The sequence below is a fragment of the Mesoplodon densirostris genome, chromosome 2 (genome assembly GCF_025265405.1).
Source record: "Mesoplodon densirostris isolate mMesDen1 chromosome 2, mMesDen1 primary haplotype, whole genome shotgun sequence".
Lineage (NCBI taxonomy): Eukaryota > Metazoa > Chordata > Mammalia > Artiodactyla > Ziphiidae > Mesoplodon > Mesoplodon densirostris.
Window position 1 is genome coordinate 128,797,348 of NC_082662.1, and position 13,990 is coordinate 128,811,337.

General features: G+C 34.3%; 1 protein-coding gene across 1 annotated transcript in view; it reads left to right on the forward strand.

The window, feature by feature from the left end:
- Positions 1-13,990, forward strand: part of LOC132476099 (centrosomal protein of 170 kDa-like) — a 108,055-nt gene that overhangs the window by 58,481 nt on the left and 35,584 nt on the right. The window contains 4 exon segments of the mRNA XM_060077836.1: positions 5,145-5,294; positions 8,088-8,214; positions 10,394-10,743; positions 10,791-12,273. Of these exon segments, the coding sequence (XP_059933819.1) occupies positions 5,145-5,294; positions 8,088-8,214; positions 10,394-10,743; positions 10,791-12,273 (2,110 nt within the window).

The window sequence follows — 13,990 nt, forward strand, 5'->3', positions numbered from 1 at the left end:
TACCTACCTAACGACTTAGTGCTTAAGAATCTTTTTGGCAAGGAAAGGAAGGGTAAGATGGTCATTGATGAGCAGTCAGATTTTAGGGATGAAAGAAAAGAATTCATGACAGTGAAATAAGCCATAAAGAGGAGAGAAATCGGACATTTTAACTATAGAAGCATTAGAATAGACCTGAGTGTGATTTGAGTATACAGAAGGAGGAGCTAATAGAAAAACAATGGTAAACAGTGTTGGAAAGGGAAGAGATTGTGGCTGTAAGACTCCTAAGGAATGGGAAGAATCAAGGATGTAGGATAGATTTTGGGAGGGGACAAAGATTTACCCAGACAGGTGAAAAGGAAGAAGGTAAGTCCAGATAGTGCCGTTTTTAAAAAACTGAGGTAAAATTCACATGACATTTACCATGTTAGCCATTTAAAGTGTGCAGTCTATTGATTTTTAGTACATTCACGGTGTTATGCAACCATCAGCACTGTCTAATTCCTGGACATTTTCATCACCCTAAAAAGAAATCCCATACCTATTAAGCAGTCACTTCAGATTCCTCCGTCCCCCAGCTCCTGGAAACCACTAATCTACTTTCTGCATCAGTGGATTAGCTTATTCTGGCCACGTCATATAAATGGAATCTCATAGTATGTGGCCTTTCATGACTTGCTGCTTTTCACTTAGCATATCTTTTCAAGGTTCATCCGTGCTATAGCATGCATCAACACTTCATTCCTTTTTATGACTGAATAATATACCATTGTGTGGATATACCACACTTTATTTATCCATTCATCCATTAAGAGACATTTGGGTTGTTTCTACCTTTTGGCTATTGTGGGTAATGCTACATGAGCATGCATATACATGTGTTTATTTGTATACCATGATAAATTATAAAATATCTCTCCTACCCCCATTCTGAACTCCTTTTTTTCTAACAATTTTGTCTGAATTTTCAATTTAGAAGTTGATTAAAAATATGTTACAAAAATAACAATGTTAAACATTCAGAACCATTTATTCCACTGAAATTGTGGGACTTTGCATTTTTAAAATGAAATTAGATTTTCATGGAAAATTACAAGTTAAAAAAAATTCTCCTCTTAAATCTTCCTGATTTTGTTCCCTGATGTTAGCGGCTAGCATTCTGCATAGTTCTTGAACTATTTATATGTGAAGTGATTTCCATAAACCATGAGAACCTCTACTATTGATTTGAACTGGTAGAGACCCTGCTCTCCTTACCCAGGAGGTCCTTGCTCATTGAAGAAAGAGACGTTCTCATCATCTGAGGGTGAAACTTCAGTGCATTTTTACTTAGACCCTTTGATATGATCAGTATACTAATGCAGTACCATTCTTCAGTTGTTATTTTAAAATAGGCGTACAAGAGCTTGATATTTAACCTATTATGTTTCTCATTTCTGTGGAAAGATGAATTCTGAATTTCAACTGATTTGGAAAATTTTTTAAGTAATAAATAAAGAACTATTGCTATGGAATTGCCAATTTACTCTACATTTGTATTATCGTATTTCTATGCCTAAGTCTTCTCCCTTCCCCCACCCCTTTTGTCTCCACTTTCTGTCACAAGAAGCAAGCCACCTATGTCTGAGGTTGCCAAATGTAATTTGACCTCTCTTTACAAGTATTCAATAGGTGGAATATTTACCCCCATGAAAGTTAATCCTGTGTTCTTTGGTTTGATTATACCATTATTCCCCCTTCCCCAACCTCCAATTTCAGAATTAGATATGGTGGGCATTTTTAGTATAGTCTGAACTTTTCAACAAAAATGTCGTTAATGGTAATATGCTAGTGAAAAACCAAGGGCAAACTTTGCATAGGCTTGGTTTGTGTTATATATACTAGCCCTTTATCATCTGAAGAATGTTTAGTTTCTTTAAATTTAAAACTAAAATCTAAAAATATTGTCTGGTTCTTATAGAAATATTGTTTTAACTGCAAAATACCCCTGCATGGTTCAGGTGACATTCTCTTTTTTTTTTTTCTAAGCTCCTGTTTTGGACTAAACTCCTCGAGAGCAAGGACTGAGTTATATCTATATTATATATATATATTAAATGCCCTATGGTGGTGAGCCCAGTAGCCTACAAATAACAAGTACCATATCTCAGTAACAGGTTGTTAAAATTGTTTAAAGTAGTCAATGAGATATAGGTGTGAAATCCCAAAGTGAAATGCCAGATTATCACATACACATATTCAAAAGAAAAGATTGAGAACACATTCCATAATTCTGTCTTCTTACCCTAAACCTAGAGGCTGTGGGGAGGGTCACAGGTCACTCCCCCATATAGAGATGCATCCACCTGGATCATGGGAACTATAGGAGAGAGCACATGAAAGCCACTCCCAACCCCTAAGATAAATAAGTTATCTTTAAACTGCCAGTCCCAGAGAGCTCAGAGAATATAAGTTCAAAAAGAAATTTTCTGTTCCCATACCACTCCTTCTTCCTCCCCATGCCCTTCAGAAGAATTAAAAACTGACTGACAAACTTGGGGAGGAGGGTACTACTTAGAGTGGAAGCATAAAAGTTGGACAGATATCTGATCTCTCTCCCTTCCTCAGTTTAGACTTGTAGCCTAAAAAAGTTCCTAGCTGAGTGAGGGACACCTGAGTTTGTACTCTATCAGGTTTGGGGGTTTAATTGAGCCCTGGTCAGAGTGGGGAAGAGAAGAGATTCATGAGCCTGGGTTAGTATACTGTATTTGAAATACCCTTGAGCCATCTAGGAGGAGAAAGTACAGATAGGTGAGCAGCTGTCTACAGTTGGTGATTTAAGTGAAGCCTTGGATATGGGTGGAATCACCTAGGGACAAAAGCTAGAATGAAAAGATGAGAAAATCTAGCAAACTTGGTCTCTGCTTTGAGGAGCTCTTAAGTTCTGTTTAAGCATTATATTGCATGTCAGATTATATGTACTTTTTTAGATATGGAAAGTATTATAGCTTCAAAGTACATAGACAGTATAGCTGTTATCTGTCTTTGTTTTCACACGAAAGTTGTGGATTTTTTGTACCTAGACACGAAGATGACAGTTTGGATTTCAAGCTGAGCTAGTTATAACTATTACTAATTTTTCAAAACACTATCAAAAATACGGGTATGAACGTTGAAGGCTTCTTTGCTCATACAGCTGTACTTCAGGCCCTATCACTTGCTTGGAAAATAAATTGCTACTTCTCTGACAGATATATATGCACAGCTATCGCTAATGTTTTAAGAGGAATCTGTAGAAAGTCATCTGAGTACTCTTTCTGTACAACTTCAGTCCCCGTCCCTAAAAACATTAGTTCTCTGTGTGTGGGGGTCTTTTGTTATTATTTCAAAATAGTGTCAGAAGCGATTTGGAGAGATTTAATATATTTGAAACTGCTGGTGCTTAGATATTTGAGGAAATCAAGTTGTGGAAGTCCATTATTAGAATTAAATGTCATCAAATCAGAAATTAACTGAAGGTAATTTGTAAATTAACATGCCAGAGAGATACAACATGCAAGCAATCACATGTGGTTATTTTTCTTTTACTTCCAAACTTGAACTGTAATTTTTTTCTAGTAATTATACAAATAAGGAAATAAACTTCAGTAAACGTAGAGTTAAGTGACTTGAGTTAGAAATAATTTTAAAATTTTATTTTAAGATAGTCAAATAACTTAGTAGTTCTAATTTCTTTCTTTATAAGTGGGGTTGAAGGCAGAGCACATGGAAAGGTATACTTCGCAGGTTTTATTGCTGTTCTTGTTAAACTTACTAATTCTGCTGTTTAGCAAAATGAAGCAGGTTTGTTTTTTTCCTTCTGTACACTGTGCTTCCATATATTATTAAAATTTATATTTGATTTAAAGTTAATAATACACAATTTGCTCTTAAAGCAAAGATAATTTAAAATATTGAGTGATTCAACAGAATATTAAATCATAATTCCTGAAAACTATAGTTATATTTGAATTAAATATTAAGTAATGCCATCTAGTGGTAACATTTCCAAGTTTAGTGAATTTGAAACTTTGGTATCTGCTTTACTAAATGTGGACTTCAGAATTTATCAGCTAGGTATACTATATCATTAAAAAGGTTTCTGGAAAATAGTTTAACCTAAGGGTTTTCCCCTTTTTGGTGGCAAATGAAGGCTCTTTGGTTATGTTCTAAAGATCCTTTCTACAAAGTGCTAATTGAAACACATGATTATTCTTTATTTTGATAATTAGAGCCACATAAATACCTATATGAGTTAAATTTATACATATAGTTTTCTAAGGTCCTAAGTAACTATGCTTTAAATAATAAGCATTGGGAACGAAGTAGGCTTAATAGTAAAACAGAATGTTAAAGTTTATTTAGTTATAACCTTTTCCCAGTCTATTCAGGGGCTATTATGTGCCAATAAATGAGTAAGACTCAGGTAACTGCCCTTAAAGGCACATGACTGATTGTTGGTCTCTGTGTTTAGAATATTTCAGAAGTGTTGACCATAGGCACGCTTCTTATTGAAAATGCTGATCTATGTGCACAGACTCAGGAATCTGCATTTCAGACAAAGGCCTTTAAGTTTAAAAATTATGTTATAGTCTATATAAAGTTTGAGAATTATGGTATATTCTATACAAAGATCATACGTTAAAATCTGTTACTTAGGACCTTAGAAAACTATATGTATAACTTTAACTCATATATGTAAATGTTAAGCACCTATTAGGGAAGGAACAGATAAAATCATGCATATCTTTAAGCTTCCAACATGCTCCTCAAAAATAACAGCAAAGAGACAAGCTGTGGTACTCTTTCCTAACTCTTGGCATTATTGTAATGCTTAACATTATAAACATCTTTTAACAAAACAAATGTAATATCCTGAATATCTCTTATTTATTATCAAATAGTACATTTTGCTAAATGTTTAAAAAGGACATTTACATTTACATAAGCTGTCACTGCCCTGTTTTCGTCTCCAGCTCTTACTCCTATTGGATGTTACCCTATCTTTAAACAAGTTTCCCTCATTATTGAAGTTACCTATGAAATTAACCTGAAATATTATTTGCCTCTGAAGTTACTGATAATACTCACATATTAATCTGGTACTCAGACTTTTCATTTATAGAGTAATTTTCTCCTCCTAGGTATTTGGAGTGGATGACAATCAAGATTATAATAGGCCTGTTATCAAAGAAAAACATAAAGATCTGGTAAAAGATTGGGCTCTCAATTCTGCTGCAGTAGTAATGGAAGAAAGAAAACCACTGAGTACACCTGGATTTCACAGCTCAAAGGTATACACATCTTTCTCATATTTTTTACTTGCACACAATATAAATTTTTATCATTTGTAATTACAGCTGACCCTTGAACAACACAGGTCTGAACTGTGCAGCTCCACTCACACACAGATTTTTTTTCACTAGGTACATACTATGGTAGTACATGATCCATGGTTGGTTGAATCCATGGATTGGGGACCATGGACACAGAGGGCCAACTGCAAAGTTATACATGGATTTTTGACTACATAGAGGGTTGGAGCCCTTATTCCCCCCACCCCCCCACCTTTGTTCAAGGGTCAACTGTATATTATTATAAACAATTGATATATCCTCTTGTAAAATACTTTAAATTAATATGCTTTTGTCAGTGAGTGAAAATGTTAAATTTCAGTAAGCAATTAATGAGCTATATGCTCACTAATCTAATTGACATTTTGAGATAAGACAAAAAAATATACACTGCATATACTTTCTAGGAGGTCATGTATTTGGAATGGAAAGATCTGTCATGCCAGGGAACATATGTATGGTAGTGTCTGATAGATATAACAGAAACCTAAATAAGTGCCCTTGTAGTGCAGCCCAGGATGTAACTAGAATAATGTGAAATTAATTAAGGGTGGCTTGGTTAAGATAGTTTTGGAGTCAGTATAGTATAGTAGAGCTTCTAGGACCTGAGTGCAAATCCCAGAACTGCCACATTTAACAGAATACCTTTGAGTCAGTCATTTCCCCTCTCTCATCTTCAGTTTTCTCATCTATACAAATGGCATTTTTGATAAAACCTATTTACAAGGAAGGATATGAAGCCTAGAAAGTACCCAGCATCGTAATTGTCTGAGATTTAGGCAGTCAACAAATGTTTATTCCCTTATCAGAAATATTAGAATTTCATTCTACACTGATAATGTCAGAAAGAAGTGTTAAAAAAAAGTATATGACTGAGAATTATTTATTAATTACAATTTATTCAGCTAACAAGATCTAACATTCACTGGATGCTTTCTGCGCACCATTTTACAAATAATGAAACTGAAGTATGTAGAAATTAATTTGGTCAGTGTCTTAAAACTAGTACCTTGTGGAGCCAGAATTTGAACCTCAAGGAGACTTGATTTCTTAACTCATTCTTTTATTCATATATTGCCTTTCAGGAAATGAGTTAATTTATAATATACAAGTAGTAAATAAATGTTGAATATAAATAAAATAAAATCTTAAGATATAAATAAAACAAAATATAAATGAGGTATTTGTGTGAAATGTAAGTATTCTTTATAGACAACTAAATACACATACATATTTGCTTATTAATGTAAAAATTTTTCCTTTATGGCCTGCTATTTCCTGAAAACTGTCAAAACAATTACTGTATTTTAGTATTCTTTTTTCCTCCTTCATCTTAGAGAATTTTTATTTTGATTTCTGTTTTACGAGATGTGTAATTATTGAAAGCGAGTGATACTTACTTGAAGCAATGTTTTAGTATTCTGATTAATCTAGAAAGGGTGCTGGTGATTGTGAACTTGTAGGACTTCCTCTTCTCCTCTCTATCCCCTCAGCCCATGCCAAGTAAATTTATATATAGCCTGAGTATGTACCTACCTTTGAAGGAGTCACCTAAACAAGCCATTAGAACAGTCTGCACAGAATGAGTCTACATAAATGTGTGTCTTTGAAACCCACCCTGTTGTGGGTATTCCTAGCATGATTTGTACTGGTACTTCCTTCAGTCTCAGAACTGTGAGCAGCCCCCAGGAAACCTTGGAGGAAATTCAAAGATTCAGCAGGCTTTGGTACCCTTAGGCTTCACTGTATGTATGTCACTATGTGTACAACTTCCTATTTTAATCTATTATTCTTGAAATCATATAGTATATAGTCTATATGAAATATTTATCAGTTTCTAGCCGGTCATTTGACACTTTTAATAAAATATTGCTTTGAATAATTGAGAATAAAATGTGGTCAGAGCTATCCATTCCTTAGTTGTCATTACAGGTTCAATACTAAGCATTGGCTTAAACTTTCAGTGAGGAAACATTTTTTCTGTCCTCCTAGATCTTCCATATTAAATGCCTAGATTGACCTAGTTTTAAGAATTACCAATATGCATCCATAAGTCTGTGGAAGCATATCATGAATTAAATTCTGTTTCACAGTTGACTAAGTACTTGCCTTAAAGACAGATGTAGACAGGGGCAGGTCTAGGTTCAGACTGGTTATACAAAAATCCTTAAAGATTGAGTCATTTCTAGCTTCTATTGGAAGTACTAAAGTGTTGTAGAAAGAAGCCTAAAGCTTTGGGTTTGTTTTTGAAATCCCTGAAGACATGACCTGGGAGATTTAATACTCCTTGAGACTCTGGAACCAGTCTGATTCTTGGAAACATTTAGAGGGCTGGAGAACAACTTAGAAATAGGTCTTTAAACTCTGTTCTGTAGAATGGAGTAGAACTAACTTCACTGTGGTAGCCACAAAGCTATTGTAGTACGCCTGAGTTTATTTAGTAGCAGTAAATTTTAAGCTCTAAGAGTTTATTTTAGTACCATTGTTATACGTAATAAGTACAGAAAATTATACTACATTCACAGGAATAATGTTGTAGTTAAAAGAGGTGCCTAGAAAATCTTCAATTTATATATAAGGAAATTTAGTACATGATAATATATCAATGTGAGGTTTAAATATTGCTTTGTATGATAGGTTAAATGGAATTTAATGACGAAATGGAATTCTCTGAACACAAGAATCAGATTTGACCAGACTAGGTCATTGCATTCTCTTATTTCTCTCCTTTAGGAAGGCACATCTTCATCTGGAAACAAGCGTTGGGTTTCACAATGGGCTAGTTTGGCTGCCAATCATACAAGGCATGATCAAGAAGAAAGGATAATGGAGTTGTCTGTACCTGTTGCTTTAGAGAATGGTATTTTCTTTCCTTCTTTCTTTTTTTCTGTGAATCATACATCAGTTTTTAAAATACTATAAGCTAAATCTATATAGTGAGATGTAAATTAAACCTAAATAAACATATTCACGTAGTCTCATGCTCATACTGTATATAGATTTTATTTTCAATAAAAATGTAGATATCATTAAAATATAACCCTAACTGAAGATAAAGAGATAATTTGTAGATGAAGCATATAGATACATACTCACACAAATTTATATATATACAACATATATATAAATGAAAATTTAAAAATAAGACTAACACAGTTCCAAACTATCCCATTCATTAACACAACAAATATTTAAATGCCACTTTATGCCATACGTTCAATGAAAAAGAATTTACTTAATATGTATTTAATTTACTTAATACATCATCTGCAAACCTATGTAATATGATTTTTATTACCTTTTTATTATATTTCTGTGAACTGAAATATAAAGTTTCTTTAAAAAAACACAAAATTATATGCCTCTTATGATTTTGTTATTAGATTCAGTTAATTACGTTCTTAATTAAAAATAAAACTCTCAAGGAGAATTTGTATGTGGCTTTTTACCTGTATTCTTAGTTGTATTATTGGCAATGGAAATAGAAATTTGTTTTGTCTTTGACCTGTGGCACCCAGAAATCTGTTTAGGAATTTTGTAAACATTAGTCAGCAAGTACTTGAGCAAGGTACACATCAGTGTACTAGAAAAGCTATATAATTTATCATAGAAGCTAGAAGTAATTTTTAATATTACCAAAAATCTTGGGAAAGACAGAGTAATTTGCAACTTGGTTCACATAAACTGATTACTGTTTGGGAAACAAAGAAAACAGACAGAGAGGCTAGGCAAATTTACAAAAGAATCATTATAAAATGATTATTCGCTGTGGAAAGCAAAATTTTATACTTGTAATAAAAATTAATAGTACTTGGCCTTCATTATTTCATTCCTGTTTCATGTTCTAAATGAACTTTCTTAGATAGGCTGATAAATCTACTTATAATCTAAAATGTTCTCGTCAAATATTCATTGAGTGTGTTAGGAGCCAGGACAGTGTGAGAAATCCTAGAAAAATACAAAAAGATAAAATAGCTATTACAGTTTAATGCTTCACGTAGCACGAAGGAGATAAGACATAACCAAATAACATGATTAATTGCTAAATTAAAGTTACATCAGTAAGTTATTAGGTATTTTCCTACATTATAACCATAGTATTGCTATGAAATTTAAATGCCAAAATTTTAGAATTATAAAAGGAAGAAAAGACCCACAGAAGCTATATCTATTATCTTTTTCCCACTTATCCCCAAAAGATTTAAATGCTTTATATGTTAATTTATATTTCTCTAAAAAGATCCATTTTCTCAGAAATACATTCCGTTTATAAGCAGTCAGGAAAGTCCTCCTTAAGTAGTGTTCTCAAAGTCTCTCACATGGAAAAATCAAAGTTATATATTTTCTCATTGGCTTCTCAGTTTGAGGCTTTAATATACCAGAAGATCATAATTTAAAAATACCTCAGTTTGTAAAACTATGGCAGGTCCTGTCACCTTTTTCCGGTCTTATAATTTTTAAAAATCTTTTAATGAACTTTGAATTTTTCTTTAGACAACCTTGTTAAAATTCTACATTTTCTGTTTTACTTAGGAAATCCAAACTTGTCATTATTTCAGTAGATAATAATGCTTATTAAAAAACAGGTGTATTATTATTCTTTACTATGTAATTCAAAGTATAACAAATAAACAGTGTTTATTAGTCATTATTTTTGCAATTCTATGTACCCTACGTAGAGTCCATTTTTTGTGAGCGAAACTTCACAGATGCGACAAGTCACAAAAGCAAGAATGAACACAGTAAACTTCTCTGCCATAAAACACATTAAGGGAAAAAAGAGAGCAACAGATGTAGGTTTAAGATCAGATGACCCTGATTTTCATCTCATACAATTTGCTTTCTTGACTCTTCTATTAGTAATCTACCTATTTGTGTAGTTTGGCATTGTATTTTCTTTTTAAACTACACTGTCACAATATCGGCTTATTTACTCAAAGTTTTACTTTATACTTAAGCCATTTCTTAACTTCAGAATCTAAGATAATATGATACTCGTTTGCCCCAGTAAGTTCCTTATTTGTTGTTTTATTTTATAGATACAGATATCAGTGAATCTGGCCTTTCAGTGAGAAGTACTCGCTCAGCAACTTCCTTGGCTAGTCAGGGAGAGAGAAAGAGACTAACCCTTCCCCAGCTTCCAAATGCAGAAAAGTCTCTTAAGAGCTCCAGAACAAAGGTTATAGCACAGAGGTCAGAGATAGGAGACAAGCAAGACACGGAACTTCAGGAGAAAGAAGCACCTACACAGGTATACCAGAAAGATAAACAGGATGCTGAGAGAGCCCTAAGTAAAATGAACAGGACAGTAAATGGTGAGACTCTTAAAAGTGGTGGAGATAATAAAACCCTGCTTCACTTAGGCAGCTCTTATTCTGGAAAGGAGATGACTGATTAAATTTGTAAAAAAAAAAAAAAAAAAAAAAAAAAAAATTAAGTGAAACTGATAAGGAAGCTTCTTTTGTAAAGCTAAGATTACCTAAAATCCAGCAACAAAAACAAAAGGAACAGGCACAGTGGACACCTACTAAAATATCTTCTTCAAAAAATATTTCAGGTCAGATAGATAGATGTAGGGAGGAACCTTTCAAACAGGAGTCACAACCTCAAGAAAAACTTCCAGGACTTTCTATAAGCAAAGGCGAAAGAGTGATACAAAACGAGAGTAAGCGAAGAAAAGCTGAGGAAATTCTGAAAAGTCAGACTTCAAAGGGAGGAGACAAGAAGGAATCCTCCAAGTCATTAGTGCGGCAAGGAAGCTTCACTCTGGAAAAACCTAGCCTCAACATACCCATAGAACTTATTCCCCATATAAATAAACAGGCTTCATCTACATCCTCTTTAGCGTTAACAACTGCCAGCAGAATACGAGAAAGAAGTGATTCTATGGATACTGATTCTAGTTTGGACACAACCCTTATTCTAAAAGACACAGAAGCAGTAATGGCTTGTCTAGAAGCTAAACTGCGTGAAGATAATAAAACTGATGAAGGCCCAGATACTCCCAGTTATAACAGAGACAACTCCATTTCACCTGAATGTGATGTGGACACAGCTAGTACAATCAGCCTGGTTACTGGAGAGACTGAAAGGAAGTCAACCCAAAAGCGAAAGAGTTTCACTAGTCTCTATAAAGATAGGTGTTCCACAGGTTCTCCTTCCAAAGATGTTACAAAGTCATCATCTTCAGGTGCTAGAGAGAAAATTGAAAAGAAAACAAAAAGTCATTCCACAGACGTAGGTTCTAGGGCAGAGGGTCGTAAATTTGTGCAGTCCAGTGGAAGAATAAGGCAGCCTTCAGTAGATTTAACAGATGATGACCAAACCTCTAGTGTACCTCATTCAGCCATCTCTGATGTTATGTCATCTGATCAGAAAACTTACTCCTGTAAATCTGACGGAAGGACTCCACTTACCTTAGCGGATGAGCATGCACATTCCAAACTGGAAGGAAGTAAAGTAACTAAATCCAAGACTTCTCCTGGAGCACCTGGTTCATCCAGTAAATCAACCACTCTCCCAAGGCCACGACCCACCAGGACTTCCCTCTTGCGCAGAGCCCGACTTGGTGAAGCTTCACACAGTGAACTCGCCAATGCTGACAAAGCATCTGTGGCTTCTGAAGTGTCCACAACAAGTTCGACATCGAAACCTCCCACAGGAAGGCGTAACATTTCTAGGATTGATTTGTTAGCTCGGCCTCGTAGAACAAGGTTTGGCTCACTATCAACTCTCATTGACTCTGAAGCAACAATCTCTAGAAGCAGTGCCTCTTCACGGACCGCAGAAGCCATCATTAGAAGTGGAGCCAGATTAGTACCTTCAGATAAATTTTCTCCTAGAATTAGAGCTAACAGTATCTCTCGACTATCTGACTCCAAGGTCAAAAGTATGACCTCAACACATGGCTCTCCTTCAGGTAAATGGGATCCAGACTTTTTATAATATTAGCATATTTCTTTTATGTTTTGGGACTCCTTTTTAAAAAAATTAAATATTAGTGTTGATTCCCAAAATTTTCATCAGAAAACTCATGCTGTAGAGGGTTTTGTTCCTATAAAAATTACTTTATTTAGCTTAGTAAATGGAAAATTCAGAAGTTATACACACTTCCAATTAATGTCCTGGTACAAAATAGTGATTTCAAAATTAGAAGTATATTGAACCGATTTGGGAATTTTAATTGTCTAGTTGGTGAGGTATCTGGATTTGTGTATCAAAGTTAGATTAGGAATTATTATCTAGTTTATACAATAGAAATTAATAAAAATTAATATTGTGTTTCTAAAGACATGTTTAACTTTTAAACATCTTCACATAATTCTAAGAGTCTGAAGAAAAGCAGTATACCCTTTACTTCTCCTTTCAGAGCTAAATGAAATAATCGGTTTTATCCTTTTTCCCTATTTATTTTGAAACATCTTGTATTTTTTTAAGTTAAATCTGTTTATGGTCGGGGCAGGTGAGAACTGATCCTTAATTTATTGCAGTGAAAGAAGATGGATTTGAGAGACAGTCACTAAGCACGTGGGCGAAACTGGGCTATAGAAATTTAACTGGTTATGAGCATTATCTCATAAGGTGCCGTTATATCATTTAACTAATGAGAGTAATTAGCTGTCATTGATTGTAATAATTACAAAAGCTACTTTCTCCCTACCAGAATTAACTGCTTCTGGCATATTTGTCTGTTTATATACTTCATATTCAAAGCCATAGCCAGTGAGAATACATATGTGATCAAAGAGTACTAAGACAGATATTGGTGTGTATCCTGTAAACATGGTCTCATCACTTCATAATCAGCTTCATATGTGGGTGTGGCTGAAAAGGACAGTTGAGGGGAAACCAGCTGTTAAAAGACTTGAAGATTCATTTTCATCAGTCATCTAAGTGAGCCCTAAGTCTTGAGTGAAGAGTAAAGGGAAAGTTGGTGTGCAATCTTTTTTTTTTTAATTTTGACTTCTATCACAATATAGCCTACAAGACCCAAAACTAGTGGTACTTTGCGAGTGTTATTTTTTTCATTTTTTGTTCCTCCTCTCTCCTCTTCACTGCTGCTTTCCTCCACTCCATTCACATTCCATCTCTCTCCTGGTCTATGGGTGAGGTGATGATGATCATCATGGATGTAAGCTGAAGATAGATAACATACAGTCTTGATTCCAAAAGAACAGATGACATTTCCCTTATTACTGTTGTCCTCCTTGTTTCTACACTTCAAGCTTTGGTTGGAGGTTCATGGGTTTGTTGCCAAGTATTTTAAAAGTACTCTCACTTGATTTATGTTTCCCCAGTGTTGTTATCTGTTGTTCCATGTGGCTCTGCTTCTTCAGTTCACAGTTCTTTGTGCTGCATTCTATGGTGTGTACTCTTACCAGATTTCTTCTGCCACATTGCTTGTTTCTTCACCTCATGTCTATTTAAGTACATAAAAATGTTTAAGTATTCTCCTGTCTTAACATAAGCTGTGACATAAGTTGTATGTTACCAAGTAGCATGAAACTCTTGGTAACTCTTCCTTTGGTACTAGTTATCTAGCTCTTAACACATGAGTGATCGGATTTTATTCCTCAGTATTTACCAGAGGGGCTTATTTGAGATGCAAACCAAATATGATTACTTCAGCAAGTCTA